Source organism: Phoenix dactylifera, chromosome 2 (assembly GCF_009389715.1).
Source record: "Phoenix dactylifera cultivar Barhee BC4 chromosome 2, palm_55x_up_171113_PBpolish2nd_filt_p, whole genome shotgun sequence".
Taxonomy (NCBI): Eukaryota; Viridiplantae; Streptophyta; class Magnoliopsida; order Arecales; family Arecaceae; genus Phoenix; species Phoenix dactylifera.
Window position 1 is genome coordinate 8771017 of NC_052393.1, and position 27930 is coordinate 8798946.

Below are 27930 nucleotides of genomic sequence, written 5' to 3' on the forward strand. Positions count from 1 at the left end.
AATTCTGGTGTTCATTCCTCAAGATAGTGGTCATGAACTGATGCAGATTCTGCTGCTGAACCTCCATCAGGTCGGTTCGAACCCATCTACAACAAAGTCATTCAGACAATTTAGAAGTTCAAAGGGTGCATTATAAATGCCTGAAACAAAATGCTATGACAAACCAAGTACTAGATCTTTCGTTTATACGCAAGGAGAAAGGATGCAGTACATACGATGTCATTCGTTATCTCATTACATAATGTTGTACAATTTATTTCACATACATACAAGTTGTACTCATGCATGCAACCCCGACCTGAGTCCTTTTGCTTTCCCAGCTATGCTAAAACATGCCAAAAGGGACTGAAGATTCGGATACATGAAGGAAAACCAAAAAGATTGATAACAACATAATTACAATTTCACCACCATTCCTTGCAATAAACAGGGATGTCCACTTCCCAGCTGATCGGCCTCCAAAGAGCAGCTCTCCCTCCCAACCTTATCAGTCAACAGTATCTCCTGATTAGCTTCACACCCAAGCCAGAAACATGAGAGCCTTGCAATAGCTGCTTGGCTAGCAAACTGCACCCTGTATGCTAGGCTCAGCTCTGCCCATATGCTACTGCCTACATTGCTTGGTCCAACATCCCCATCATACCCATCAAGGTCAGATTCTGATACTACCACAAAGGAGCTGTCCTCGAAAGCCACCAGGTTTCGAGTGGTGACCAGTGCTGGTGACTTTACAATTGGACTGTCCAGACAGCTAGATCTTCCAGAGTTCTTCACCTTTAGCCGGTAGTACTCTTGGACAGCCTGCAAACCATACGGCAAAAGCAAATTTGTCAAGGATAACTAATGCTCGCAATGCTGGTCATCTTGGTGCAAACAAAAAGTAGAGATTTCATCGAACAATGTCACAAACAAGATTACAAAGGATCAACACTTTTTCCTGAAAAAAATTTACATTACAAAACCAATTCTAACACTTCAATATTAAGTTTCTTCTAATAAGTTAGCACCTCTACAAAGTATTACAAGAATGAATACATTCACATAGCAACTTGTTATTGCCTTTTCCTACTAGGATTGAAAATTCTGTATTTTTACATATCCACATGATGAAATCAGGTTTCCAAAATAGTATAATCTAAAAAGAAGTGCTTGGAATCATTGCCATTACTCGGACCTGTCACCTGACTTTATATTATGAATCTATGCATCTTTTTTATATTATAGTACTTTTTTATTTTTATTTTATAGAGTACAGAGATAATGTAATGATCTAGGACCTCCTTCAAAAATGCTAGCCAAGAAGGTATTCTTTGGGTTCCTTGGCCCCCTATATAAGTATCCAAGATCTTCCTAGCAAATAACTAGGGCTGTCAATGGGCCGAGCTGCTCGGGCCCGGCTCGGTAAAAGCCCGGCTCGAGCTCGGCTCGTTAGTCAAACAAGCCCGAGCCCGAGCAGCTCGCGAGCCCAAACGAGCCCAAAAGAGGGCTCAGTTCAATTAACAATTTAATTGGGTCCCAATTAAATTTGGACTCAACCTAATTAAATTTTATTTGGCTTAATCAATTTAAATCCCAATCTGATTGAACCCAATTGGATTTAAATCAGACCCAAACCGAGCTAACCCAAATCCATTTAATTTCTTTAAATCGAATTGGATTGGTTTAGGTTCGAACTCAGCCCGTTAACCCAAACCCAATCCGTTAACCCTTCCCTCCACCTCCTCTTTCTTTTTTTTTTCTTCCCCTTTCTTCTCATTTTCTCCAGAAGCTTCCCGCACCGGCGCACCGGGTGTCCCTCCCCTCCCCTCTCGCCTTCCTCCTCTGCCGCCGATGCCTCGCCGCCTCCTTCTGCTGCTGGGAAAGAAATCACACCCGAGGCCCCTCCCCCTCTTTCTTCTCCATTTCTCCCCCTCCCTTTTCCTCTCTTTGCCGACTCCTCCACGGCTCCACCGGCGAGACTGCATCTACGATAGATCACAGAGGAGGGGAGTCCCTCGCACAGGAGGGTCGGGCCATGGCCGGCGGAGCCCGCGGCTGGGCCCGCGGCGTCCTCGGCAGTGCCTGCGGCTGACGCCCGTGCCGGCGATGCTCGTGGCCGAAGCCAGCGGCCGCCGCACGCAACGAGATGAGTCCATTCTTCTCTCTTTTTTCTTTCTTCCTTTCTTTCCTTCTTTCTTCTTCTTTTCTTTCTTTCCTTCATTCTTCTCTCCGACGACGAACCGTCGGAACCGAGCTCGGCTGCTCGTTCTTCTCTCCGACAGAGATGGAGACGGGGATGGGGATGAGGATGGGGCGGGCTCGGGCTCGGGCAAACGAGCTTTACGAGCCCAAGCTCGAGCCGGGCTGTGCCGCCCGAGCCCGATACAAGGCTCGGTACCGAGCCTGAGCCCGAGCTCGAGCCGGGGAATCTGTGAAACGAGCCGAGCCAAGCCTACGGAGGCTCGGGCTCGGCTCGTTAAGAGCCCTACAAATAACTGATGTGAAACTAAACACACGCCCATATTGGTCCTCATATACTCTTTTTTTGTTTTAAGGCCTAGCATCTTCACCAGGCTAAGGGTCCAAATCCAGTTAAATACAATCAAAGTACCATAATCGATCCATGGTTAGGGCTGTTAACGAGCCGAGCCGAGCTCGAGCCTCCACAGGCTCAACTCGGCTCGTTTCACAAATTCCCTGGCCCGGGCTTGGTACCGAGCCCTGTATCGGGCTCAGGCTCGTAAAGCTCGTTTGCCTGAGCCTGAGCCCGAGCGGCGAGCCCGAGCCCGCCCCATCTCCGTCGGAGAGAAGAACGAGCAGCCGAGCTCAGTTCCGACGGTTCGTTGTCGGAGAGTGATGAGAGTACAAAAGTGAAATTTTCATATTATCTTAATTAGTATTATAGCTAATCTTTATTAATAAAATTAATAAATTAATGTTTTATTTGTGTCTGAGTGCAAGTAATTCAAGAGATTCAATAACGCTAGGTTTCAGCCCAATGCCTGGCAGCCCGAGCTCAATAAATTCTCCAGTGTCCGTGATGTGGCGACTTAATAGTTCCTAACCTAAAATTCCCATGTATCCACGTCAACGGGCTGAAGCAAGTGATTTCCCAACCGTCGCAACATTCCATCCGTTCGAGCCAGCGGCTGTGAGGAGCTTCCCAGTTTTCCCAACCGACCGTGGACCTCCATGCACATGCAAACGGGCTCTTCAATTCCAAGCACCGTGGCATCTCATCCGCCAAGGAAACACGAAACCAAACCGTCCGCAAGCCATCTGCCCGTGTCGCTTCCACATTCAACGCTCCCCATCTCAGCGCGTGGCTTCTATCAGCGACGTTCGTGACCACTCCGCTTCCCAGCCAAGATCGTCTGACCAAATTGCCCAACTCTTCAACGATCCAACATCCAGAAACCGTCCGCATGGCATCTCACGTCGTCCCCAAGCCGCGTCTCATCCGTTTCCAAGCACATTTGCAACGTTCAACCTCCCAACGGCAGTATTTCAGCAGCGCAAAAAGTCTTCAAGCCGCTTGGTTTCCAGTCTCCCAAACCGGCTCTTTCTTTCATCCATGAAGCAACACCCCAACGGCCATCCACGTGTTCCAGCGGAACCATCCCAGCAGCAAAAGCATCCCAGTAACTAGATCATTCCCAAGCCGAGTCCTCCACTTCATTTCCAGCAAATAAATCCCAACTTGTTCCATGAGTCTTCTCAACTTCCCAACGTCAATATCTTCCCAGCTTCCCATCTCAAGCAACCGCAGCATTTAGAATTTGGAGCACTCGTGGCGTCCGCAATTCTCTCTAATCCCTGCATTCAGTAACAGCAAAGAGGATCATTATTGTCCTTTTTTTGAAATGGGGACGAGAGAGAGAAAGGGGCAGCCTATAAAAGGGCCCAGGCGAGAGGAGGAAAAGGGGGGGGGGCCTTCCATTCTTTTTCCAACCAACTACATTCCCCTGGGAGATGCCACGAAGGAAGGAACCATTCGGGAGGAAAGGGAGGAAGCCATTCGGAAAGAAAATAGAGCACTCTATTTTCTGAATAGGAAGGAAAAAAGGATTTATGTTTTATTTTAAGTTATTCTTTGCTTATCCTTTTTATAAAAATGCTTCCATCTCATATGAGTAGCTAAACCTTTTTTAGCTAAGGCTAGAGAAAAGCCTAGCATCTTCTTTATGTATTTTCTTTAATCATCAATGGGATTTCAATGTTAGTGATTTGATTTATGGTGCAGTAAATTTATAGAAATCATTTCAAACTTATATATTTTTTTTTTGATTTGTTATTTCCCCCGGGTATAACAGATACTTAGAAATCCCTGTAGTTTAAAATAGAATTACTGCAGTGCTGCCCATAAAATTAAATCTATTTAATTATGATTAATAGATGATTTTAAGAAAAGCATGATTAAGTGCTAGGCTGAATCCTAATGCCTTAGTTATATTTTTGTCAATCTGAATATTATTTAGTCTTTAGTTTTTGTTCATTGTCAAATCCCTGTGGATTCGATCTCGGACTCACCGAGTATATTACTTTGCTACACCCTATACTTGGGGTATTCTACATTTAATTTTCCTTTTTAAAAGAGTAAGATTAAAATCGTAGCAAGTTTTTGGCGCCGTTGCCGGGGATTTGCAACGTGCGAACGAGAACAAGGCTGCAAAATTTCAATTTTTACTTTCTGTTTCTTCAATTTTTCTTTATTTCTAATACAGCTGAAATTTCAAATTTTTTCAGATTCAAGGACGATACAAAGCAGGACCAGTAACGAGGAAGATCAAGATCACATTTTTGGATTCCCGGAGTGAACGAACTCCGACCGTGAGTATTTAAATTAATTTTTCTGTTTTGTTCATACTAGTCCTATTTTTCCTAGATTAGAATTTTACTCTTGTTTAAAAAAAATTAAAAAAATTATTAATTAAAATAATAAAATAATAAAAAAATAAATAAATAAAAAGAAAAAAATTTTAGCTAGTTTGCTTGATCAACTATTCAAATGCAATTTAATGTCATGACATAAAATGTTAAAAATCTTCTTGATTGTTGCATATAGTATAAAGCATTTGCATAAAATAATCTAAGGGCTGAACCCATTAAAAAGATAAGGTCGGAATTTCATCACTCGTCCTTAGCCAAAAAATCATCCCAGTGCATAAATATCCTAAGCCTAATTAAAATCAACTAGACGTTGGCCCCTAAGGATATTCGAGCTCAATAGGACGAAGACCACTGAAAGTTGCACCAATTTCGCTCTATGACCCCGGTCGATGTCTAGGCAAGCTTTGTCCCTCTAAGTGATTGAAGGGAGACAGTTTCTGTTCGAGGAAAGTGGGTTTTAAGTGGGACCTTTGCTATACGCATCGTGACCCCTCCACTTACCTGGGAGCTTACCTGGTCGACTAGGTTATTAGACCGGATTGGAGGCTTAAGTGTACTCTTCAAACCAGTTAGGAGCTGTCTAGAAATTTTTAGGAAAACATTAGAAATAAAGGTGCTATGCTTTGATACTGTTTGATTGTGAATAATTTTAGTAGCAGGGTGTCAATATTCATAGCTTTAGGTAATATTCATACTCATCCAAAACTCTAAAATATATATATATATACAAAATAAATAAATAAATAATTAATAATAATAATAATTAAAAAAAAAGTCGACTGGTTAATTAGTCAGTATATGCGGTTGTGGCAAAGGGATAAAACGAAAAGATTATTCCGAGTTGAATCTAGGGATAAAAGTTCAAATAATCAAATGGAAGATAATGGTAGTAATCAGGGAGATAATGAATTTCAAGATGACTTACCTATTAGAACGCTTCGTGATTATCTACAACCTACTAGGACCAGTACTCCATCTTGCATGGTTATTCCTACTGCTGCGGGAGCCTTTGACATGAAACCAGGAATAATCCAATTACTCCCAAAGTTTCATGGACTTGACTCCGAAAGTCCCTACTTGCACCTAAAAGAATTTGATGAAGCGTGTTCAACACTTCAATTTAATAATATCAATGAAGAGATAGTGAAGCTTAAGTTATTTTCTTTTTCTTTAAAGGAAAAAGCTAAGTCATGGTTACATTCTTTAAGACCTAGGACCATAGCTACCTGGCAAGAGATGACAAGGAAATTTTTAAAGAAATTCTTTCCAACACATAAAACGAACACACTTAGAAGAAATATCATGAACTTCGCTCAAAAAGATGGAGAAACATTTTTCCAGTGTTGGGAAAGATTTAAGGACCTTCTGCTTGCTTGCCCACATCATGGATACGAAATTTGGAGAATCATCAGTTTCTTTTATGATGGTTTGACCTCCAATATGAGACAATTCGTGGAAATGATGTGTAATGGTGAATTTATGAATAAGGAACCAGAGGAAGCCTGGGACTATTTTGATCTGTTGGCAGAAAATGCACAAGCTTGGGATACAACAGATAAAAATGAAAAATCTAAAATAGCACCTAATGCAAAAGGAGGAATATATCTTATTAAAGATGATAATGATGTCAATGTAAAAATTGCTAATCTGACTAGGAAGGTTGAAGCCATGGAATTAAGCAAAGCCAATATAGGAAAAGCACAAACTATTGTTGAAAGTATATGTGGAATTTGCGAGAGTAATGCACATGTGACCAAGGATTGTCCTACAATCCCTGCTTTCCAAGAAGTGTTGCATGATCAAGCAAATTTCACAAATGCTTATAAGAGACCATTTCCTGAAACATATAATCCTAACTGGCGAAACCATCCTAACTTTAGTTGGAGACATGGACCCACTGCCAATGAATCTCAAGGGAATTCCATACCCTATGTGCCACCCCATAGGAGATCTCTTGAGGATACTTTGCAGGCATTCATGCAAGGGCAGACCCAGATAAATCAGAATACCATGCAGTCACTTCAAGAACTTAAAAATTCTGTAGGTAGAATTGAGGCTCAACTCAATGTTAGGGAAAAAGGGACATTTCCAGCCCAACCTCAATCTAACCCAAAGGGTCAACATGAGGTCCATGAAGCAAGTTCATCCCAACCTAAATTTGAACAAGTTAAGTCTGTTACGACCCTTCGTAGCGGAAAAATAATTAACAAAGAAATTCCAACGAAGGATGACAGACCTGAAAAATCCATTGAGAAAAGGGATGAAAATAATACTGAACAAGATGATCCAATACCTCATCATAAAATAGTTGCTCCATTCCCTCAGCGCTTACTTGCGGCTAAAAAAAGAGTACCTGATCAAGAAATTTTGGATATCTTTAAACAAGTAAAGATTAACATTCCTCTATTAGATGCCATTAAGCAGATTCCATCTTATGCCAAATTTTTAAAAGATCTTTGTACCATAAAGCGAAAGCTTTATGTACAAAAGAAAGCTTTTCTAACTGAACATGTGAGTGCTATTCTCAAACACAACACCCCACCTAAGTATAAAGATCCTGGTTGTCCTACCATATCTTGCATCATAGGAAACTTCAGGATACAACGAGCCCTTCTTGATTTAGGTGCAAGTGTTAACTTACTACCCTATTCAGTTTATGAACAGTTAGGACTTGGTGAACTAAAACCCACTAAGGTTACTCTCCAACTTGCTGATCGATCTATAAAGATACCAAGAGGAGTAGTCGAGGATGTACTTATCCAAATTGATAAATTCTATTTTCCAGTCGACTTCATAGTATTAGATACCCAACCTGTCATGAATTGTACCACTCCAATACCTGTTATCTTAGGCCGCCCATTTCTAGCTACTTCCAATGCTTTGATCAACTGTCGAAATGGAATAATGAAAATGTCATTCGGGAATATGATTATAGATTTTAATATATTTAACATATGCAAACAACCCGATAACGACAATGAAAATGATGAAATTCATGGAGTTAATTTGATCGACTCCATTGTAGAAGATGCTCTTGTCCCATCTCTTTCTTCTGATCCTTTAGAAACATGCCTAACTCATTTTGGACATACAGAGACAAACCAAAACTTTAGAGAAATCAGTGCTATATTAGATTCAGCTCCTTTGTTGGATACAGATAGGTGGAAATCTCGTTTTGAAGAATTACCTCCATACAACAATAGTCCTCTACCATCTAGTGTTCAAGCACCTAAACTTGAGCTAAAGCCTTTGCCATCTGAGCTCAAGTACGCATACCTTGGTCAAGAAGAGACTTTTCCTGTGATCATATCATCCCAACTCGAACAAAGTCAAGAATTAAAATTGTTAGAAATTCTCAAGGAACATAAGGGAGCAATAGGGTGGACAATTGCTGATATCAAGAGAATTAGTCCCTCAATTTGCACTCATAGAATCCACCTAGAAGTTGATGCCAAACCTTCTTGTCAACCTCAACGTCGATTGAACCCAAACATGAAGGATGTGGTTAGGGCAGAAGTTCTGAAACTTCTGGATGCGGGTATGATCTACCCAATTTCAAATAGTAAATGGGTAAGTCCAACCCAAGTGGTCCCGAAAAAATCTGGTATTACTGTAGTCAAAAATGCCAACAATGAATTAGTTCCAACTAGGGTCCCCACTAGTTGGCGTGTATGCATTGACTATAGAAAACTTAATTCTGTCACTAGGAAGGATCATTTTTCTCTACCTTTTATTGATCAAATCTTAGAAAGGTTGGCAGGCCACATTTTATTGCTTCCTAGATGGCTATTCAGGATGCAACTAAATTGCAATTGATCCTGAAGATCAAGAAAAGACCACGTTTACATGTCCTTTTGGCACTTTTGCTTACAAGAGAATGCCATTTGGATTATGTAATGCTCCTGCAACCTTCCAAAGATGCATGCTCAGTATTTTTTCTGACATGGTTGAGCGCTTTTTGGAAGTAATCATGGATGATTTCTCTATTTTCGGCTCCTCTTTTGAAAACTGTGTGAACCATTTAAGGCTAGTCTTAATTCGGTGTGAGGAGAAGAATCTAATCTTAAACTGGGAAAAGTGCCATTTCATGGTAACTAGGGGAATTGTTCTCGGGCATGTCATTTCATCTGAAGGAATTGAAGTAGACAAGGCTAAAATTGACTTAATTGCTAATTTACCCAACCCAAAAACTATTAAAGATATACGCTCATTTTTGGGTCATGCAGGATTTTATAGGAGATTCATTAAAGATTTTAGCTCAATATCTAAATCCTTATGTAATCTCCTTCAAAAGGAAACCCAATTTGTGTGGTCTAAAGAATGTCAAAGAGCTTTTGATAAACTTAAAAGCTTGCTGACCTCTGCTCCCATCATGCAACCACCTGACTGGTCGCTTCCTTTTGAAATTATGTGTGATGCTAGTGAATATGCAGTTGGGGTAGTTCTAGGACAAAGAAAAGAAAGAAAGCCTTATGTTATCTACTATGCAAGTAAGACTTTAAATAGTGCACAAAAGAATTACACCACTACGGAAAAGGAACTACTCGCCGTAGTATTTGCACTAGACAAATTTAGGTCTTACTTGATTGGATCCAAAATCATTATCTACACTGACCACGCTGCCCTTAAGTACCTTCTTTCAAAAAAGGATGCTAAGGCGCGTTTGCTTAGGTGGATCCTTCTGCTCCAAGAATTTTTTCTAGAAATAAGAGATAAAAAGGGGGTAGAGAACGTAGTAGCTGATCACTTGTCCCGTCTCACTCTTCCAGATTCCATAGACAATTCACCCATAAGAGACACTTTCCCTGATGAGCAACTCTTTGAGATCCAGTCGTCACCCTGGTTTGCAGACATTGCAAATTTTCTTGTCACGGGTGAACTCCCGATTCATTGGAATAAACAGGACAAAAGAAAATTTGACCGAAATAAAAAATTTCTTCTGGAATGATCCTTATCTTTTCAAATACTGCCCAGACCAAATTATTAGGAGATGTGCACCTAATGACGAATTTATTAGTGTCATTTTCTTTTGTCATTCTGAAGCTTGCGGTGGTCATTTCTCTGCTAAGAAAACGACTGCAAAAATTTTACAGTGCGGTTTCTATTGGCCCACCTTGTTCAAAGATTCCCATAACTTTTGCAAAGCTTGTGAGCGTTGTCAAAAGTTAGGTGGGATAACTCGTAGGAATATGATGCCCCTCAACCCAATTTTAATTATCGAAATATTTGACTGTTGGGGAATAGATTTTATGGGTCCATTTCCTCCTTCATTCGGAAATTTATACATCTTAGTAGCTGTAGATTATGTCTCCAAATGGATAGAGGCAATTCCTTGCAAGAATAATGACCATAAAACTGTGTTAAAATTTTTAAAAGAAAACATTCTTTCTAGATTTGGAACGCCTCAAGCCATCATCAGTGATGGGGGTTCACACTTCTGTAATAAGCCTTTTGAGGCTTTAATGCGAAAATATGGAATCACCCATAAAATCGCCACCCCTTATCATCCACAAACAAGTGGACAAGTTGAAGTATCCAATCGATCAATTAAGAATATTCTAGAAAAAACGGTTAATCCAAATCGCAAAGACTGGTCTTTGCGTTTAACTGATGCACTTTGGGCTTATCGTACTGCTTTTAAAGGCCCGATTGGTATGTCTCCGTACCGTCTTATTTTTGGTAAACCGTGTCACTTGCCTGTGGAATTGGAGCATAAAGCCTACTGGGCTATTAAGAGATTTAATTTTGATATAGATAAGGCTAGTTCACTACACAAACTTCAACTTAATGAACTAGAGGAAATCAGGAATGAAGCATATGAGAATGCTCGAATTTATAAGAACAAAATGAAAGTCTTTCATGATAGAAATATTATGAGAAAAACATTTGAGCCTTCCCAGAAAGTTCTATTGTATAATTCAAGACTTCATTTATTTCCAGGAAAATTGAGATCTAGGTGGACTGGACCGTTTATAGTTAAAACTGTTTATCCGTATGGAACTGTTGAGATAGAGAATCCAAACACCGGTAATATTTTTAAAGTAAATGGCCAACGTTTGAAGTTATTTTTAGACAACTTTACCCCAGAGGTTGAATCGACCAATCTGGAAGATCCTGTTTATCAGGATTGATCTCTATATCTGCTAGAGATCCTCTGTTTGTATCATAATTTGTCTTCCTTTCATTTTCTGTTATAATGACAATTGGAGAGCAACAACAGTATGCAGTCATTCTATCAGGTAAATTCTCACCTTCAGCCTTATTATCCTTCATACAATCATTAATGCCCTATTTTGTGCATTCATGTTGCAACATTGGGGACAATGTTGAAATTAAGTTGGGAGGGAGAGATTACTGTATTTTTCTATATATCATATCAATTGTCATATCTTTCAAAAAAAAAAAATAAATAAATAAATATATAGATATAATAATAATAATAGTAATAATAATAACAAACATATATTTTGTTGCATTTAATTACCACTCTAATTTTTCTAAGCAAATAAACATATGCAGCTATTAAGGCAAGGAGCGCATTATGACTTATCAGAGACCTATTACTAGATCCCCACACAAGTATTCAATGACAATAAGAAAACCTCAGGAGTTCACTTGTGTTATCTATTTGTTTGTTGACCTTATTCGCAAGAGAAGTACGAGTGTCCTTGTCCTAAAGTTCATGATTTGGTTTTCACATAAAGATAGAGTTTGAAATTTCCGGCTAGATCACCTGGGTGCCTTATGTTCTGACCTTGGTTGACCTATAGTCACAATACAGTCACGTTACATAAAAAAAAAAGAGAAATAATACAGTTTGTCTTCACTAAGCAACCGGGCCTCTTGCCTACAAAGCAGCGAGTGTTCGCGTAAAAAGATGAAAATAACTGAAATAAGTGATTAGTCTGGCCTCGTGGCATAGTCTGGTTCGAGTAATTAAGTCCGAGGGGTGTTTCACCTAATGCCTTGAGCCAACTGGATCGAGAGTCATTGACCCAAAGCTCGTTACATGGACCTTACTACAGCCTAATGGAGTTGGACTGTTGTAGTCACTGTAAAAGAAAAAAAAATATAATAATTAAAAATAATAATAATAATAAAAAAATGAGTGGGTTAGTTAAACTAAAACTAAGTGACATGTGGATGACTGGTTTGACTCCATTATTTTAGAACTCTGTGTACCCGGGATATCTAGTTGGGATTGATAGCTTCATTTTTATATGCGAACCATTCTGGACAAATAACTTGTGATATTCGGAAAATTTAGTGGGTCGGGAGCTAACAAATGGTAGTTAACACTTGTGAATTTGAGTAGTGCACCTAGAACTCAAGGGGTACCCAATTGTGGTGGAGGTATAGGTATTCTGAGACGTCACATTTACATTTGCCTTAAGGGTTGCTATGTTTTAAAGTATCTTCTAACTTAAAAACGATGTTTGTGGGTAACATCACTGCAAACCCTCACGAGACAACACTCGTCCACTAGGATAACCTAGGGGTTTAACGGCTTGTTGCACGTGCTAAGTGTAATCGTAATGCTCTACGAAAGTGAGTATTTATTTTAATTCATGCATATTGATATATATTAATAAAATAAACAATACTTTTGCACCCTCATTTTATCATTTTCACACTAAATTGCTAGAGACTAGCAATAAGCTAGTTGGGGGGTGTGATGAGAGTACAAAAGTAAAATTTTCATATTATCTTAATTAGTATTATAGCTAATCTTTATTAATAAAATTAATAAATTAATGTTTTATTTGTGTCTGAGTGCAAGTAATTCAAGAGATTCAATAACGCTAGGTTTCAGCCCAATGCCTGGCAGCCCGAGCTCAATAAATTCTCCAGTGTCCGTGATGTGGCGACTCAACAGTTCCTAACCTAAAATTCCCATGTATCCACGTCAACGGGCTGAAGCAAGGGATTTCCCAACCGTCACAACATTCCATCCGTTCGAGCCAGCGGCTGTGAGGAGCTTCCCAGTTTTCCCAACCGACCGTGGACCTCCATGCACATGCAAACGGGCTCTTCAATTCCAAGCACCGTGGCATCTCATCCGCCAAGGAAACACGAAACCAAACCGTCCGCAAGCCATCTGCCCGTGTCGCTTCCACATTCAACGCTCCCCATCTCAGCGCGTGGCTTCTATCAGCGACGTTCGTGACCACTCCGCTTCCCAGCCAAGATCGTCTGACCAAACTGCCCAACTCTTCAACGATCCAACATCCAGAAACCGTCCGCATGGCATCTCACGTCGTCCCCAAGCCGCGTCTCATCCGTTTCCAAGCACATTTGCAACGTTCAACCTCCCAACGGCAGTATTTCAGCAGCGCAAAAGGTCTTCAAGCCGCTTGGTTTCCAGTCTCCCAAACCGGCTCTTTCTTTCATCCATGAAGCAACACCCCAACGGCCATCCACGTGTTCCAGCGGAACCATCCCAGCAGCAAAAGCATCCCAGTAACCGGATCATTCCCAAGCCGAGTCCTCCACTTCATTTCCAGCAAATAAATCCCAACTTGTTCCATGAGTCTTCTCAACTTCCCAACGTCAATATCTTCCCAGCTTCCCATCTCAAGCAACCGCAGCATTTAGAATTTGGAGCACTCGTGGCGTCCGCAATTCTCTCTAATCCCTGCATTCAGTAACAGCAAAGAGGATCATTATTGTCCTTTTTTTGAAATGGGGACGAGAGAGAGAAAGGGGCAGCCTATAAAAGGGCCCAGGCGAGAGGAGGAAAAGGGGGGGGGGGCTTTCATTCTTTTTCCAACCAACTACATTCCCCTGGGAGATGCCACGAAGGAAGGAACCATTCGGGAGGAAAGGGAGGAAGCCATTCGGAAAGAAAACAGAGCACTCTGTTTTCTGAATAGGAAGGAAAAAAGGATTTATGTTTTATTTTAAGTTATTCTTTGCTAATCCTTTTTATAAAAATGCTTCCATCTCATATGAGTAGCTAAACCTTTTTTAGCTAAGGCTAGGGAAAAGCCTAGCATCTTCTTTATGTATTTTCTTTAATCATCAATGGGATTTCAATGTTAGTGATTTGATTTATGGTGCAGTAAATTTATAGAAATCATTTCAAACTTATATATTTTTTTTTGATTTGTTATTTTCCCTGGGTATAACAGATACTTAGAAATTCCTGTAGTTTAAAATAGAATTACTGCAGTGCTGCCCATAAAATTAAATCTATTTAATTATGATTAATAGATGATTTTAAGAAAAGCATGATTAAGTGCTTGGCTGAATCCTAATGCCTTAATTATATTTTTGTCAATCTGAATATTATTTAGCCTTTAGTTTTTGTTTACTGTCAAATCCCTGTGGATTCGATCTCGGACTCACCGAGTATATCACTTTGCTACACACTATACTTGGGGTATTCTACATTTAATTTCCCTTTTTAAAAGAGCAAGATTAAAATCGTAGCAGAGAGAAGAATGAAGGAAAGAAAGAAAAGAAGAGAAGGAAAGAAAGAAAAAAAAAGAGAAGAATGGTCTCAACTCGTCGCGTGAGGCGGCCGCCGGTTTCGGCTACGAGCACCGCTGGCACGGGTGTCAACCGCAGGCACCGCCGCGGGCGCCGTCGGCCGTGGCCTGACCCTCCCGTGCGAGGGACTCGTCGGCTCCTCCCCTGATTCGCCGGTGGAGGGCTTCTCCTCCCGTGCAAGGGACTCCTTGGCTCCTCCCCTGATTCGCTGGTGGAGGAGGGCTTCTCCTCCCCTCCTCTGTCGCAGTCTCGCCGGTGGAGGAGTCGGCAAAGAGAGGAAAAGGGAGGGGGAGAAACGGAGAAGAAAGAGGGAGAGGAGCCTCGGGTGTGATTTCTTTCCCAGGCAGCGGAAGGAGGCAGTGAGGCATCGGCGGCGGAGGAGGAAGGCGAGAGGGGAGGGGAGGGACACCCGGTGCGCCGGTGCGAGAAGCTTCTGGAGAAACCGAGAAGAAAGGAGAAGAAAAAAAAGAAAGAGGAGATAGAGGGAATGGGTTAACGGGTTGGGTTCGGGTTAACGGGTTGGGTCCGAACCCAAACCAATCCAATTCGATTTAAAAAAATTAAATGGATTTGGGTTAGCTCAGGTTGGGTCTGATCTAAATCCAACTAGGTTCAATCAGATTAGGAATTAAATTGATTAAGCCAAATAAAATTTAATTGGGTTGAGTCCAAGTTTAATTGGAACTCAATTAAATTGTTACTTGGACTGAGTCCTCATTTGGGCTCGTGAGCTGCTCGGGCTCGAGCTCGGATTTAAACGGGCCTCATTTTGGGCTTGGGCTCGGGCTCGTTTGACTAACGAGCCGAGCTCAAGCCGGGCTTTTACCGAGCCGGGCTCGAGCCGAGCCCGAGCAGCTCGGCCCGTTGACAGCCCTATCCATGGTAGCCCCAAAAGAGCCCGTGCTGCACCTTCCCTAGTCCACATACATCATGGACTGAGTTTGCTCCGATACAATTTATAACAACCTAATATCTCACCCAAAAAGGCTAGCAAAGAAGGTGTTGTTTGGGTCCTTGGCCCTACATAATTACCCAAAATCTCCCCAACGTGGGTCCTCACAAATAAAGTATAGCAAAACCAAGACAAAGCAACAGATTTAGTCGGTGCAAAAGAATGCTATTTCTACACTATATATCAAAATAGAATTGAAATAAAGAAATGCAAGCACAGCAATTCTGATTCACTCATGTAATAGTGATGCATCAAGCAATAATATCATGAATTCATACAACAAAGATTTGTCAACTAATTTATCTAAAAACCTAAAGAACATATGAGATGCAGATAAACAAGGCATCGAAATTCAAATATACAAAACATTATGCAGTATTTCACCATATGGTAAATTTTAATCCTCAATGGTCCACATCAAGTTTGTGAATAGTGAGCAAGCTCCACATGCTTGATGCCGAGCTTCAAGGTAGGTCGGCAGTTCCTTTGAGCTACTTTTGGTAGAATTTAGTTTTGGAAAATGCTGAATTTGGAAAACCATGTACATGCTACTATGCATGTAATGGAAATAGGAAAACTCCAGTAGAAAGTGTCTAACAGGTATGAACATGGCACCGAAAATTGCAAAATCAATTTACCCTGCTGTACTCTAGAAGTGATTCCCCCAAAAATCCACCTGACTCAAATGTGAAATAGTGTCTCAAAATGCATGCAGAAAATGTGCAAAATAAGATAACCTTTATGGAAGATGATAAAAGTCCAACTTTTTGCAACTTTTACTACATACTTAAGTCCAATAATTTAAGGGACCCAAATAACATAATTACTAGCCACAATCTGCAGCAACAAGCTCAGCTAGCCCATTGTGCACTATTAGGCTCCAAGTCTCCTATAAGAAAACTAACAAGGCACTTAATCAACCACCTCATAATGCTAGTGCACAACTTTGACAAAAACAAGCATCGGGAATAGTCTTTGAAACACTATTAAGTCTTCCCCTTTCAGAGTTGTTTCTCACTATTTCAAACCCTACATATTGTGCTGTTACTAAAATTGTGCATTTCCAACTCAACAATATGGTCAGCCTAACAAGTACTTGAAACCAATCACTGTGCACCTCGTGAAGCCTCCAATGGCAATGATGACAAAACTACTTCCACAAACAACTTGAACACAAAAACACTAAAACTGCAAACTGTACGCTTCCGTTTTGGTTTAACTAATATGCAAACTCTTTTTCTTCTATTCATGTCTATAGTTACACTCAATTTGGTCCCTTGATATTTTAAAAGCTTGTCCTACAAACAATCTGTTTATGATTCAAATTTAGCATTTACCTCTTCACTAAAAACACCATAACAACTTGCAAATAATCCAAGGCAAGGGCCTCATGAGTAAACAATTCAAAACCCACATCAGAAGCTATATCATAAATAAGGGCCTACGCCTCCAGAGTAGAGCACCTTATAATGGCAACATTTGTATGCATACCATGAAGATCCATGCAGATTGTCAGAAGCAGTAGCAATACAAGTGAATCGGCTAGAATTTGATATCAGATTTTGACTTTTAAATAAACTGAAAACAATAGCAAAAGCTATCCCCCTTGGCCCTTGGTGAAATTTATGCTGCTCAACTATGATTTGATTTGATCCACTACAATCCACAAGCAGCGTCACTTTTGGAGTTTCACAAAACTTGTTTATGGGTCAAACCAATTGCATATATGGGTAATTAATACTGATCATTTTAATTTCTTTGAATTCCAAGTATTTTCCCAGATTAAGATTGAACTTTGCAAGTTTAGCAGTATATTTGAAAATAGTGTGACTTGAATTCCGAAAAAAATTATAGTAGTAAATTTTTTGAGATAGGATTTGCTATTTAAAATTTAAAACAAATAATGGTTTAGCTTATATACACTACATTATCATCAAATAATAAAATGATACATCACACTCTAAAACAATGTAAAGTATGAAATGATTTTAGTTTTAAAGAAAAAGAGGTGGCATACATGCGTGCTTGCATTCAATACATTATATGTTTCAACATGACACCAACAAAACAACATATTCAATAGTTGCAATCAATATAATATTTTTAAAATGAAGAGTGATTTGATTTATTATTTAACATTCTCCTTTTTTATATATTTTTCAATATTTTTGGGCCAAAACTACCAAATCTCGAGTCGATACTACTAAAAAGTGAAACCCACATGACCTGTCCAATGTCAAAATGAAATGAAGTTTTCAAAATCATGATTTAATGGTTCAGAATAAGCCAGTGAATGGACTAAATTTCTTGGCTTGAGTTGCTCATCTATACAACTAAATTAAAGGGGAGTTCAGCTCTCTCAATGCATGACATGTGTTGAAAATGTGATAGCCGAGTCCTGACCTAGATTCCTTAAGCAGGCCATATCTGCTCTCCATATGAGAAGTTGGGGCAAAGGTCAACACCTCCATGCTCCATTAACCCCTCGCTGCCCCCCATACCCACCTCATTCCCCCGTATGGGGCGGGCACCCTGCAGCATGGCTGCCCATCCGGAGCATCATTCTGATAGGGGAGGGACATGGCCTACCCTTCTATTTCTCATGTGTGCGTGTCCTCCCTCACCGTCGGAAACCACCACCACCGACGTTGTCCTCTTCCTCTCTTTCTCTCGCTCTGCCCCATCCCCACCTCTCTCCTCCCCCAAAGCAACGGTCGATTGTTGCTAGCCACCAGATTCGGCAGCCAAAAAGGTCCCCTTTTCCCCTCGGTTTCGTGGCCAGCCTTCATCTCCGCCATTGCCTTCGGTAAGCAGGCTTGGCTCCCAGCTCAATCTCTCTCTCTCCCTCCCTCCCTCCCTCTCGAATTCCATCAAGGACAGCGCAAGGGCCATCCTCTGCTCCCGCCTCGCCCGCTCCGCAAGAAAAAGTCCTTTTCAACTGCCAATAAAATATTTGTTTCAGATAAATCTGTTCCCCAATAGATTTCACAATTTCACCACCCGTTCCGTTTCTCACTTAGCTCTTAATTAGCCTGTAGTCGGTCCACCTCATCTCTTCCTCCTTTTCTTTCACTTCACAAGTAAGTGGCTGGAGTTTGAAAGGAGTGTCCCATTGCATTCTTTTTTATTTGTTTTGTTTTTTTAAGGTTTCTCACATGTTTTGAGGGGTGGGTTGGGAGAGGTAGAAGAGAGAGATTGGAACGGCATGGCATTGGAGCCAGTATTTGGTAAAGGGGGTGAAGAAGAGAGTTGGATGCATTAGTGGCATGCTCCACTACTTCGACTTCCACCACCTTCTCTTCATTGTTAGCAGTCGAACCATGCCAACGGAGTCATCACCTAGAGTCCATCACCCCACTTCTCAGCTCAATGCATTCTTTTTCTTTTGTTTTATTTTTTTAAGGTTCCTCACACATTTTGAGGGGTGGGCTGGCAGAGATTGGAAGGGAATGGCATTGGGGCTGGTATTTGGTAAAAGGGGTGAAGGAGAGACTCGGATGTATGAGTAGCATGTTCGACTTCCACCACCTTCTCTTCATTGCCAGCAGTTGAACCGTGCCACCGGAGTCATCACCTAGAGTCCACCACCCACTTATCAACTCAGGTAAATAAAGAAAGGTGGTTCAAAATTTTACTCATGTTTTCTTTTCGTCATGTTTTTTTTCTTCATATTTTCACTTAGACCAGATAGAATCTATGAAATTTAAGCTATTTGTCTAGATAACACAAGGTCTTGTCTACTGTAAACTTTTTGCTTAGACCAAGAACTATGGCCCAATGCAAGGAATATCAGTTGATGTTCTGGTTTGAATGAGTTTGGAGGTTTCAAGGGAATCGGACTGGCATAGGGCATAAAATGAAGCTTACTGATGATTGACAATGGTTTATAGGGACTTGCAAAATATCTAACATGATGCAACCATGCAAGGAAAATGATAATGGAGAGAATATGGATCGAGATAAATGATCCAATCATGTAGAATTCTATAGATGATAGATATGGTGGAGTCAACTGTAAGATGGATAGAAGTCTTTGACTTTAGACAACATTTCAGCATGAAAGGTTAATCCAATATGTCACAATGTATTGCCTCCTAATTTCTATAGAAGTTGCTGAACAAATAAACTAGATGTTGACTGGTAGGTTTCTAAGAGGAAAAGAAGATCTTTCTAAAACAAGGTTTGATTCTCATTGTTTGAACAACGTTTTGGTTGATATGCACATTATTACAAGAGAACAGGCTGTGACTCAGAGCTTTAAAATTATGATCACATCAGTCACCTTGAATATAGTCTCATATCTTTCATCAAGTTTGTGGGTGGAAATGTCATCATCCAGCATCTTTACTCATTACTTGGTGGATTTTACCTGGATTTGCACGAAGTGTCTATAAAAGAGATCATTCTTTCATAACACCAGAAAGCCATGTATTCAGCTCTCTGCCAAATTGGTTTTTCCATTTTATTTCTTCAACAAAGTTCTATCTGATAATCAAATCTAAACTGAAGTAACCATCCTGAATTTTCTCACTCATTTCATAGGATTAATACGTTGGGAGCATTTTATTGATCAGTCCAGCAATGGGTGCACATTTTACAATGTACCTGGCAAAGATGCAAGGTATGTTACATTTAATAACTTTTCTTTCTTTTTTTTTGAGGAAAATGCTACATCACAAAATTTGAAATACAGAAGATGCATTTCACAAATATTGAAATCACAAGTTAGTATGACCGCTACATGATTACTACGAAGTGCCTGGGAAGAAGTTTAAATTTGTATCCACATTCAACCAAATGGAATTGGCTGAATGTCCTGCTACAATTGATTTTGCAGTGCCTCTTCTATATGAAATTAGCTTTTTTTTTTTTTTAAAGTGTGAGCTTCCAATTGAGCATACCAGCAAATTGCAACATTCTGATTGACCAAATATCCTGTTACAATTTGTAAATAGTTGACTGAATAAGCCATTAGTATTTTTGTGGCACTCATATGTGTATTTTTGCTAAATGCTCAAATATCTTTGCATCTGAGGTTTAGTGATATCTGAAGCTTTTTTCATTCTTGATGTTAGAGATTTCTCTCTGATCAACAACGGAAACTTATGGTCACTCATCATACTTTAAAACTAATACCTTTCTAATTGATGCTATTTTCTAATGCAGAGAATTCAAAGTCAGGATTACCTCTAAAAGATGCTGAAAGGTGTACTTTCTTTTATCTATGTGCCGCTATAAAATAGTTATTTCCACTACCTGTTATAGTATCCAACATCTTGCTTTGTGTAACGTCTACATGAAGAGTTGTAAATATCTTCATTGTCTTGCATTTATCAGCAAAAGCCAATAATATATTGTAATTGTAGATTTAAGTGTAATAAAAGGGAGAAGGGAAATGATAAAAATGGATTATAGAGAAAAATGGTAATCAGTAACAGCCAATAATATATTGGAAGTTTGGAACAGTAGTTTTAAGTGTAATAAATGGAGAAGGGGTAATGCTAAACATAGATAAGAGAGCAAAAAAAATCTCAAACGGAGGAACGGCAAAATCGAGTTATAGAACGTTTTTCAAGGATCTTTACCATTTTGCTATTCATAAACAAAAACAGTCAATCAAATATGTTGCCTTCACATGCTTAGGACGATAGTTTCTCAGTGGCCAAGAGCTTCGGTTGCCCTATCCTTCTCTCCCCCTCCCCCCTCCCTCTCTCTCTCTCTCCCCTCCCCCCCTGTGGTCTGCCGAACACCACCACCACCAAACCCTGCTATTTTTTTTCTGTTATTCAATTTATCCTGCCACACGTAGCGCGGGTTATTTTCTAGTAACAAATTAAATAGAAGCTTGTTTTGCAGCAGTTCTGCAGGGGAAAAAAAGAAACAGATTATAAAGTGCTGATAAGCTTAAAATTATTCATTATCAATACCACCACCCTTCTCCAAAAGAAAGAAGGGAGGGAAAAAAACATCATGACGAAATACATACTGATAAACCTAATGTCAGTTCTAAGCAGCCAGCATGTCAACATGTATCTAACTATCAAATAAGTGATTTGTGCAATTAGAATTATTTTGAAAACCTGCCGAAATGCCAATCAATACAGACATAGGAGACAACAATCTGATTTGTTTAATCTGCATACTTATTTATCAAATAAGGCTCAATCCAATAATTAAATAGAAAAAAAAAATCAATAAAGATAGCCTACAAGATTCATCTTCATAATAGAGAAAAGAGAGATGAGAGAAGAGTAGACCGAAAAATAAACTGATGATGATAAAGATGACAGAACAATAATGCTTATCAAGAGCCTGCAGAGGCTGTTATGAGTTACCTGCCACTGTGAAGAAGCTAAAAGAACTCTTGGCCTGCTTAATCTGACATATTGATATGCTGCCCTAGGTGTCATATGCCTATGTTGCACCTAAAAGATAAAATTCTATTACAAAAGATATTGCAAATGGACATCACTATTTCCTTAAAGAAAGGCTAATCATGCAACAAACCAGGTAACAGAGAACAATGGTTGTGCTGCGGCCTCGACCTGCTTTACAGTGAACATATGTAGTCTTCCCACTGGATGCATTCTCTTCATAGAGTCCACAAAAAAGAAAAGATCAACATTAAAAAAATAAAGAAAAATCAACCAAAAAGACATGCATAATCTTTTTTCACAACTCAATCCCAAAGAACAGAGGTCCAACTTCGCTAGTGAGCATGGGAAAATATGAAAGTTAAAAAAAGGGTTTCAATGGCACCATGGTAAAAAACAAGCATTATCATGTCATCTATATTATAGAGAGTGCATTGGAGCTTTGAGCCTGTAAATTTTCCTTCCAAATTTCCCATAGGTTTCGAGAACTGATCTATACCAGGGTTTGTTTTGTATAGGAGTGGGTGGAGTGGTAAGATACCAGTATAGAGCCTGACTTCGAGACTTAACATTGGCTGTAATGCCATGTATCAGCAGTAATCATGAAAGAGGTGCCCTTTTATCCAACATAAATGACAAATTACACAAAAAGATCTCTCCATAAAGAAAGAGAGAATACTGATTATGTCTCTTTTCTCACTGATAACTAAGTGCTCAAAACTAGTGTTTAAACATTCCTGAGATATCTAGCAAGAACTCTCTAAGGGAAGAAATTAAACCACTTAGGTCTATCCTTTCTAGGAATTTGTGGCTCGAGAATCCATGAGATAGGCCAATTAATTAAAGAAGCTGCAGCCTTCCAAACATGTGATATAATCTTATAATAACCCCCCCCCCCCCCCCCTTCTCTCTTCTCCCCCCCCCCAACGCCACCCCCTCGCACAACACACACACACACACACAAATACAGACATGCACACACCCACTAACCTCATGCTCCATCCCCCCCCCCCCCCCCCACACACACACAAAAAAACACCAATGCCCACTCCCACCTCCACCGCACTTTCTCTCGTGATTCTCAACAAGGTCCCTTCAACAAATGTCTCCACACATTTCATGCTTAATTAGGAGTATGAAAGAATCAGTGAGGAACATGGCCATGTGTTCTTGCTATTTTTCACATTATGTATCATACATATATTTTTGACCTTTTCTGTTTGTGATATACCACACAACTGGAGTACTGAGTGACAGGGTCCACAAGGAGGTTTGCCACCCTTCAAAATCAAACCCCTGCCCCTTAAGTGGCGAAGGGTAGAACCATCTGAACTAAAGTTTGGTGGTGCATGAAAGTTTCCTTAAATAGAAAAATAATATATAATGATTTGTAAGCAAGGAGAAGGTTATGAAAAAGGGCATCAGATTATATAACTGAGAAAGTTAGACAATATCGCAATATCGCTACCAATAATTTGTATATGTCAGGAATAACAAAATTAGGATTGTGTATTGTAACTTCTTCAATAAGTTGGTCAAAAGAAATCTCAAATAGTGTTTGCATACAAAAATATCGTTTTTTTTTTTGAAATTCTAACAGATTTTGTTACTTACTAAATGTTGGTGAATCAGTGAACTAGACCTCACACAATCAGGTCTAATTCCGATAATGCAACTACACTAAATAAATATTGCATCATAATTAAGGCTCCGCACCATAGAAGATAAATTTATCTGATAAGCATGCTAAAGTCAAAGAAGGCAAATGCCTACCATGGATGAAATCTACAGCTCGACAAATATCTCCAATCAATGGGGCAAAGAGGTAATCTCTTGTAGGTATCACCAAATGTTCAATCCCATGATCCTACAATAATAATTAAAAAGAAAATGTATATAAAGAGTTGTCTCATTTAAATTCATATAGAACAATGAATAAAAAGAACTGCCTTTTATGTACTTGAGAAGAAAAACGTCCAAATTACTTTAGTCATCAAAAAACAGTCATAACCACTGAGGGTGAAAATAGCACTGCCCAGAAATATGATGAAATACCAATAAACTGGTAGCAAATTTCAAGAATATAAAAGTAAGGAAGGATTTGCAGTTCAAGTATTGCAGTCACTTGCTTTTACATAATTCTCTCAATACTTTTTACCAAGGTCCGCCGTACCGGTACCGGTCGGCGTACCGGTGGCCGGCCGGACCGGTACGGTACCGGTCCGGTCCGGTACGTACCGGCTGGTACCGGTCCCGTACCGGCCGGTACACGGTGGTTTCAAAAACCACAGCGCGCGGCGCTGTGGTTCTAAAAAAAAAAAAAAATCGTACTGGTGCGAACCGGGGGCTCCGAACCGGCCGGTACGGGCTCCGAACCGGCCGGTACGGGCTCCGAACCGGCCGGTACGGGCCCGAACCGGCCGGTACGGGCCCGAACCGGCCGGTACGGGCCCGAACCGGCCGGTACGGGCCCGTACCGGCCGGTTCGGATAAAAAACCGGAAAATACCGGTTTTTTATCCGTTCCGGTACCGGTCCACGGCCGGACCGGTATGTACCGGCCCGTACCGGCCGGTACGGACCGGTACGGCATTCCATGCTTTTTACCATATAATCAAATGCAAGAATTTGCTGAAGGCAAGAATCTATGCACAAGAAGGCAAATGGGAGTAAGTACCTGTCGTGCAAGTTAGTAGCCAAAGTTTGCATTGTTAGAAATCTCTATAAAGGCAAGGATGCCTTGCATGAATTATGCCATTAAAATAGAAACCTCAGAGGACAACATAAACAACAGAATTGCTAAACAAATAGTGGTGGCAGCACTTTATGGCAGAGGCCTTAAAGTGAAACTGATCAAATTCAATCTGAATTGTACTGGCTTTGGACATAAATTTTGAAATTAAAGTATGAACAAAAGTCTACAAAACACGACATAAACAAAAAGCAAAAAAAATATAAATGAGAAAACATTAAAAGTAGACATTTATGTTCCTATCTATGAACTAATGTATTAGAAATTTTTTAACAATAACAAGATATAAGAATATATGTAGCAGGACATTGCCTGTATTAGGAAAATTCTAAAAAAAAAGCTGTCATGAACACAAATTAAAAAAAAAAAAGAAGAAACATTAACAGTAGATTGTTTATATTCCTATCCATTCTATCTATTAACTAATGTATTAAAAAAATTTAACAATAACAAGATATGAGAATATATGTAGCAGGACATTGCCTGATTTCCCTTCACAAAGCAATATTCGATCTTTTGCAGATTTGAAAGGAATAAAGCAGATTTATTTCTACCAGTTCACAATCCATTCATATAACTTATCCATGGTCTGAGATGGCTGGACAAAACAAATACAGGTTACATTTGAAATTTATGGAAATCTAATATTATCTTTGTAAAAAAACATAATATGTTATGCGGGCATGGTAGTTGCTTTTGTCAAAGATAGTGCATCAGATATCACATTAAGTTAAGATTATATAACTTCAAATTATGATTCAAGATTAGTTAAGCTCAAACTATCAAATCCACTTGAGGGCTGTGATTCCTCTATGCATTGCTCATTTCAAGGGCCTGTAGGTACATGCAGAACCAATTTAATCAAATCATCTTTATTCCATTGCATTACCTTTCTCAACTATGTACAATTTACTCTGTCACATTACAAAAAATTACACGAGATGAGGAGAACAAGATGCCTGCGAATATATCTATGTCATGCACATAAAATAAGGCCAACAGAAAATAAAGTACTTACAAGATATAGTGATGTAGGGACCAGGGTCTCATATGGTTCATTTAACGTGACAACTCCACAAACACCAAGTTGCTTCAGGCGAGGAACATCACTAGGGAATGGAACAGCACCTAGCAGTAAAAACTGATGGCAATAAGTTAGTCTCTATAAAACACATCATATAAGAAAAGTAGCATGGAAATCAAAATTATGCAAGAGAAAATGATCTGTCAATGTGACCACTTTTTAATATACATGTATATAACAGGGATAATAATATACAATATCTTAATGCATGCAGTATCTACATATCATAATTGTTACAGACACCTGCCTGGGCACCTAGTTGCCTACCTAGACTGAGAGCTCCTAGGCGAGGCCCACCGCATGGGCAGTCACAGGTCACCCTACTTTCAGGGCACCTACCTAGGTGATCGGGCCTCACCAAGACTGCCCAATTTCTTTGGATTATCACACAGCACAGCTCAAATGAACCAAGCCTGACTTGATTTGGTCAAGATTGATTGGAATTTGGCATGCTCCAAGCTTGATCCATATTTGAATCAGGTCAATTTTGAATCAAAGCCCAATCCACTGACTTTCTGGTAGGTTGGGTCAAATTTAAAATTTATTTTTACCGACCAATTGGTTTTTTTTTTTTTGGGGGGGGGGGGGGGAGGGGGTGAATCAGGTTTTCCTTTTAAAAAAAACACAAATAATAAGAAAAATGCATTTATGAAAAAGAAATCAACAACCAAAACAACATGGATGCATTACCAAAAAAACCATTTCACAAAAGATTAATAAACAAGCACAATAATCAACATCAATAACACAAATCCATGAATAACTGTATAAAATTATAAATAACAGGACATAGCTTCTTAAATCCATATCACATGCACATTTGAAATGAGCCAAAAGTAAATAAGCCTGATTCAGAACTCTTCAGTTTGGATTGAATAAGGTCATGCTCCAGTTGCTTCCACATCATTCGCTTGCAGCCCCAAACATAACACTGATATCTTTTGACTCAGTTTTCACATGATTTTCTTCCTCTTGCTATTCATTTATATATAAAGATGAATTCATGAAGCTTTTGCCTCACATTCAAAGGTTTACCAATCAGACTCTTTTTTTCATCTTTGTTTACTTTTGATATTAGAGGAAAATTAAAATTATATGTAATGGCTGACTCTTGCTGCCAATCAACTTTGTGTTGATTTTTTAAATGAAACCAAACTGTTCCAAAATTTAACACAATATCCAAAATCTGGCTACAGACCAGAACAGTAATCAACTATTTATGACTGGATTGAATAATTTTCATTTTTTTTTTTGTTTTATTCTAACATCTTGCTTGCTGACTTCTAGCCAGCACCCATTGCTAGATATACATTAAGGCTGAAATCCATGTTCATCCTATATTTAAAAGATTTATAATAGAGTCTATGTTTTTTACTCCTACAGCTATTTGAACTCTCTCGCCCTAGCCAATGAATTTGGTAAACAATAGTGTGCCACTCAATTCACCCAGCATCGCACCTGCCTCTCGTCAATCTAAACCTCATAAACTACAATCGTAACAACTGAACCTTCAAATCCGTCCCTCTATAGTTTTATTTTTATTTTTGTGCTAATAAGTATGAATTTACCACCACCATAATTCCACATCATTCTTCAATTTTATGTAGTGCCAACAAAATATAGTCTATCACTTCTTGATAGGAAAACAAGAACTGATCATATCTTATGGCAATCAACAGTCATCCAAAGTTGGAGGGCAAAAATTTCATAAAATGAAATAAACAAAATCTCAAAAGGCAAAAATAAAACTGCAGAATGAGGAGCAAAATGACAGAATCGCACAAACCTGATCGACCTCATCCCACCAACGAAACTCGGACTGGATTTTATTGCGAAGAACATTATACAAAAGAGTCGGGTAGAAGAGAACCCGAGCCCCAACCCCAACCACCGCCCTCTTCGCATCCAATAACTCAACCTTCCTGTCATTAACCCCAGCAATCGATGATTCACCTTCCCCTCCTCGTCCTCGTCCTCCTCCTTCTCCTCCTCCACCTCCTCCCGAATCACCCTCGGTCAATTCCTCAATATACATTCCTCAAATTCCCCAATTTCCCCCAATTCAATCTCAAATCCCAACCCACGAACACAAAATCCCCAATTCCAACAGACGAATTCTTCACATCTCACAGAATCCGGAGGGTTCTATCGCAACCGATTGAAACGACCAAAGAGGGAAAAGAAACCATAGGTTTCCGATCCAAGAGGGATCGCATCAAAAGGCAACGATGGGGGAGATAGATGGGAAATAGGAGATAGCGAGAGTGTGTGTGGAATCCACGGCCGCAAGCTATTCTCCTTTTCTTGATCTCAAATCGAAGAAGCCATCTATCTCTCTTCCAGATTTTTTTCTAAAATTTTACGCCTCCTCGTTTCATCTTTCCCTCCCTCAAAACGGAAAGAGCGGT

General features: G+C 39.7%; 1 protein-coding gene across 1 annotated transcript; it reads right to left on the reverse strand.

Moving 5' to 3' along the window:
• Positions 1–154: 154 nt before the first annotated feature.
• On the reverse strand, positions 155–27930 carry LOC103716328 (phosphatidylglycerophosphate phosphatase PTPMT1). Its single transcript, XM_008804285.4, has 6 exons — positions 27309–27930; positions 25457–25579; positions 23461–23554; positions 21821–21903; positions 21649–21738; positions 155–801 (listed from the first exon to the last, which is right to left on the reverse strand). Exons 1-6 carry the CDS (start codon positions 27555–27557, stop codon positions 397–399), a joined length of 1044 nt encoding a protein of 347 aa, XP_008802507.2. The 5' UTR covers positions 27558–27930; the 3' UTR covers positions 155–396.